General features: G+C 43.5%; 1 protein-coding gene across 1 annotated transcript in view; it reads right to left on the bottom strand.

The window, feature by feature from the left end:
• Positions 1-3,530, bottom strand: part of LOC103380545 (calcium/calmodulin-dependent protein kinase type 1D) — a 24,631-nt gene that overhangs the window by 2,833 nt on the left and 18,268 nt on the right. The window contains 4 exon segments of the mRNA XM_074559983.1: positions 376-529; positions 643-730; positions 1,356-1,434; positions 2,484-2,666. Coding sequence (XP_074416084.1) covers positions 376-529; positions 643-730; positions 1,356-1,434; positions 2,484-2,666 — 504 coding nt within the window.

Below are 3,530 nucleotides of genomic sequence, written 5' to 3'. Positions count from 1 at the left end.
TCGAGTCAAAGGGCTCGAGTCCAAGTGAAGTCACGAGTCACTGATGTTAAAGTCCAAGTCGAGTTCCAAGTCTCTTTACATTTTGTCAAGTGGAGTCTAAAGTCATTAAATTGATGACTCGAGTCTGACTCGAGTCCAAGTCATGCGACTCGGGTCCACACCTCTGTTAATTACCAAGGTGAGCACCGGCAAACAGCAGACGCTACTTTTTCAGAAACGCACCAAGGGCTAATCGAATTTGAATTGTATTTCATTGTAAAAAAATAAGCTAATGACCGAAAATGCAACTTAACGAAAGTGTAAATATCTTTTTCTAACAGATGCCACCTGGTTCAATGCCCTTCCAGTTGTGTGTGTGCAGTATCTGTCACTCACAATTGTTCAGCGACAGCGGGGCACAGTCTACAGACTGGCTCTTGGCCGGAGCTCGGTTCTGGGGGTTGGGTACGGAGTTGTTGCTGCCTCCGAAGCTGGTTCCCAGCTGCAGACGCCTCATGTGGCGAATCACAGCCGTGGCATTAAAGGCTTGCTGCAAAGAGACGACACAAGTGTGAGGTCTACGGCCGACCCCCTGCGTGTTTGCTGTGTGTTTATTCTGGCCCGTTATTCGTAGCAGTTACTCACTGCTGTCACATCACTCACCCTCCACTTGCTTTTGGCGAAGTTCTTCCGCATCTGGCGACTGACCGATTCATGTATGTTCTTGCACAGAGCCGTGTCTCCAGCAATCCTGAGGACGACATCGAGTCCGTTCAGATCACGTTAATACCAGTCCGCACACACGTTGTAAAAACACCGATTCACCAATGATTCACCAATGATCATTCATTATAACCTTGCCCAAACATGTTTGACTGATGAGCCAGCGTGTCTTTCCCCTCATTTTACTTCCTGTCACATTTATCCTAATCCCCCCCGTAAGCAAACAGGGTCAATGAGACCCATTTGTCACCTGTCACCAATGCCACAAACCACATTTCGAACCAGTGCAACCACCTGCCCCGGGGCCCCGACAGACCCATTAGTGGCTAACAGACGTATTCGCGGCGGCGGCGGCTACAGCTGCTGACAGCAGGCCGCTCCAGCACGCTCTTGTTATCTGCAGCTCAAGCCTAGAACGACATCCTAATTGTTCATTAAAGCTTCCAGATTCTTCAAGGATCCTCCAGGATGTCAGGCCACTTACTGGCAGCCATTTAGGCAACAGATTTCTCTTTGAGGGCCGGCCTGGCCCAGCAGGGGTGGGTTTGCGGCTACGAGAAAATACATGGGTCTGACTGGTCTGCGTCACATCACAGCGAGATGCGAGATTTCCTGTGATAGTTTTCTGTTCTGGGAGGCAGTGTGGTTCTCACCAGGGGTGCTCGAGAGCCTGGTCACATGTGAATCTCTTCTCTGGGTCCTTCTCCATTAGGCAGCTGATGAAGTCTTTGGCTGTGGAAGCAATCGGAAAAAAAGGTCAAGAACACATCAGGTGGAGAACGGGTTCCATACTGGGCTGAACACAAAGAAATGAGGCTGCGTTCACAGCCGGGTTGACTGCGGCTATATTAGTGCTACTCAATTAATCTTATACATTCAGGATGTCACTTGTCATGTGACCGACAAACCCCAGAAAAATTGTAGTTAAAGATTTTAGGTACGTTACACATTGAGAGCCATTAAATCGCACCCAACTAAACATAAACGGACAACAAAATAGTGATGTAGTGAAATTACACACAACGCAGTGAAAAAAAAAAATTAACTATTCATAATAACAAAAAAATATATAAGTCTGCATTAACAGACTTATAATGGAGTTTATAATTTAATAAATAAGGGAGGGGAAAAAAAAAATATATTTCAACAGGTGAATGCCAATCCCGGCAGTCATCAATAGAGGGCAGTGTAGAAACCTGGACAGTTTACCAGAACCATATAGAAACAAACATTCCTACTGTGAGTCGGTTTAGTGCAGTGTTTCTCAAAGTGTGGGGCGGGCACAAATTCAAGCACCACTGCACATTTATTTTGTTTTATTGTGCGTTGTGTTTTTTTTATGTTATTTTTTATTCTTATTAAAATATGATGTTACTTGTTTGAAATGGAATTTGTCAAGATTTTTGTGGGGGTCACAGGGGGCAGGTGGGGCTTGAAAATGCCCAAATTACAGACCATATCCTGGGCCCCCTACAAGGAACCCACCCCTCACTTTGGTCTCAAAAATTAAAAAATAAAACATGTAAGCCTTGCTAAACCATATTGAAATGCCATACCAAAACTATCCACAAATATTCAAGTATTCTTTTTGTGTTTTACTGTCTCTAATGTCTGTCTGGTCCTGATGTTTTTTCCCCGTCTGGGTCCACTTTTTATTGTTCTATTAATTTTTATTTCCAATTGAATATGAATATGTTGTAGTAGTACTACAACTACTACTTTTTTCCCTCCCATGCATAAACAGCGTTCACAATGCGTACAAAGGCAGCGCCGCGGCTCACCGGAGTCTGATATGTCGTCCCAGTACGGCGCATCAAACTCATAGTCTGCTTTGAGGATCTGCTCAAACAGCTTTGAGTCGTTCTCGTCATAAAACGGTGGGTAACCGCAGAGCCTGGGGAGATAAAGATGGATGATGGCACAAAAGCAGTCGGAGTACGAGTGCTGTCAATCTGTCAGCCGCTGTTAGAAACTTTCACCTAAATCTAAAAGGATTAACTGCGGCCTAATCGCACTCTGTCTGTGGATTTTCATACAGCCTGCAACTAGAGATGCTTTAGAGGGATTTGAGAGACGACATGGAGACTAAAGTGAAAAAAAAGAAAAGAAATTGGAGCAAATCAGTCTGTAGCATACGGGGTTAGAACAGATAGAAAAACACGCTGTGGATTGATTTTTGTTTTCATGTCTGATTGTGTAACAGTAAGAGATAAAATACCGAAAAAACAAACATAAGACATAAACTTAAGGTCGGAGCGGGACGTCTTCAAATGAAGAAATCATATCAGATGGGAAGTTAGAGCAGCAGATTTCCTCCCGCTAATGTGTGACACCACTTTGTGTAATTAGTTTGTGCAACACATTCTCCGTGTATCGGATAAAAGAGCAGCCGAGGGCCGTCTTTGATGGCTTTTAATGCGTTTAGATCGTCTCTAATGGGCTGCTCCAACCATTCGAACAGATATGTTTCCATGGGAGATTAGTCAGCTATTATGTGGCTCCAGAAAGAAATGTGTCATCTGTTGGCTAGCCTTTCAGTCCTTAAAAAAAAAAAAACTTTTCCTTAAGTGTCCTTTGACCACAGATCGGTTTGATAGGAAATCTTTATTATTTTTTTTATGTTTTCCCCTAAATTGGCTAATAATTTTAAGAATACGTAACAAGTTCCTTTAAAAAACAAAAAAGACGGACTGACACTATAAAATGATCATAAAACTGTTGACTGCTGTCGATTTGACCCATTAACAGGAAGTGGAATAACGTGCATGAGGTCGGTCCAACCTCCAGTCTAAACATCCGTGTAACTTGTTTTAATTGTCCGTGCAAAG

Source organism: Cynoglossus semilaevis, chromosome 6 (genome assembly GCF_000523025.1).
Source record: "Cynoglossus semilaevis isolate Cse_v1.0 chromosome 6, Cse_v1.0, whole genome shotgun sequence".
In the NCBI taxonomy this organism is placed as follows: Eukaryota; Metazoa; Chordata; class Actinopteri; order Pleuronectiformes; family Cynoglossidae; genus Cynoglossus; species Cynoglossus semilaevis.
The sequence above is the reverse complement of the archived record's forward strand: the minus strand, read 5'-3'. Positions and strand labels throughout refer to the sequence as shown.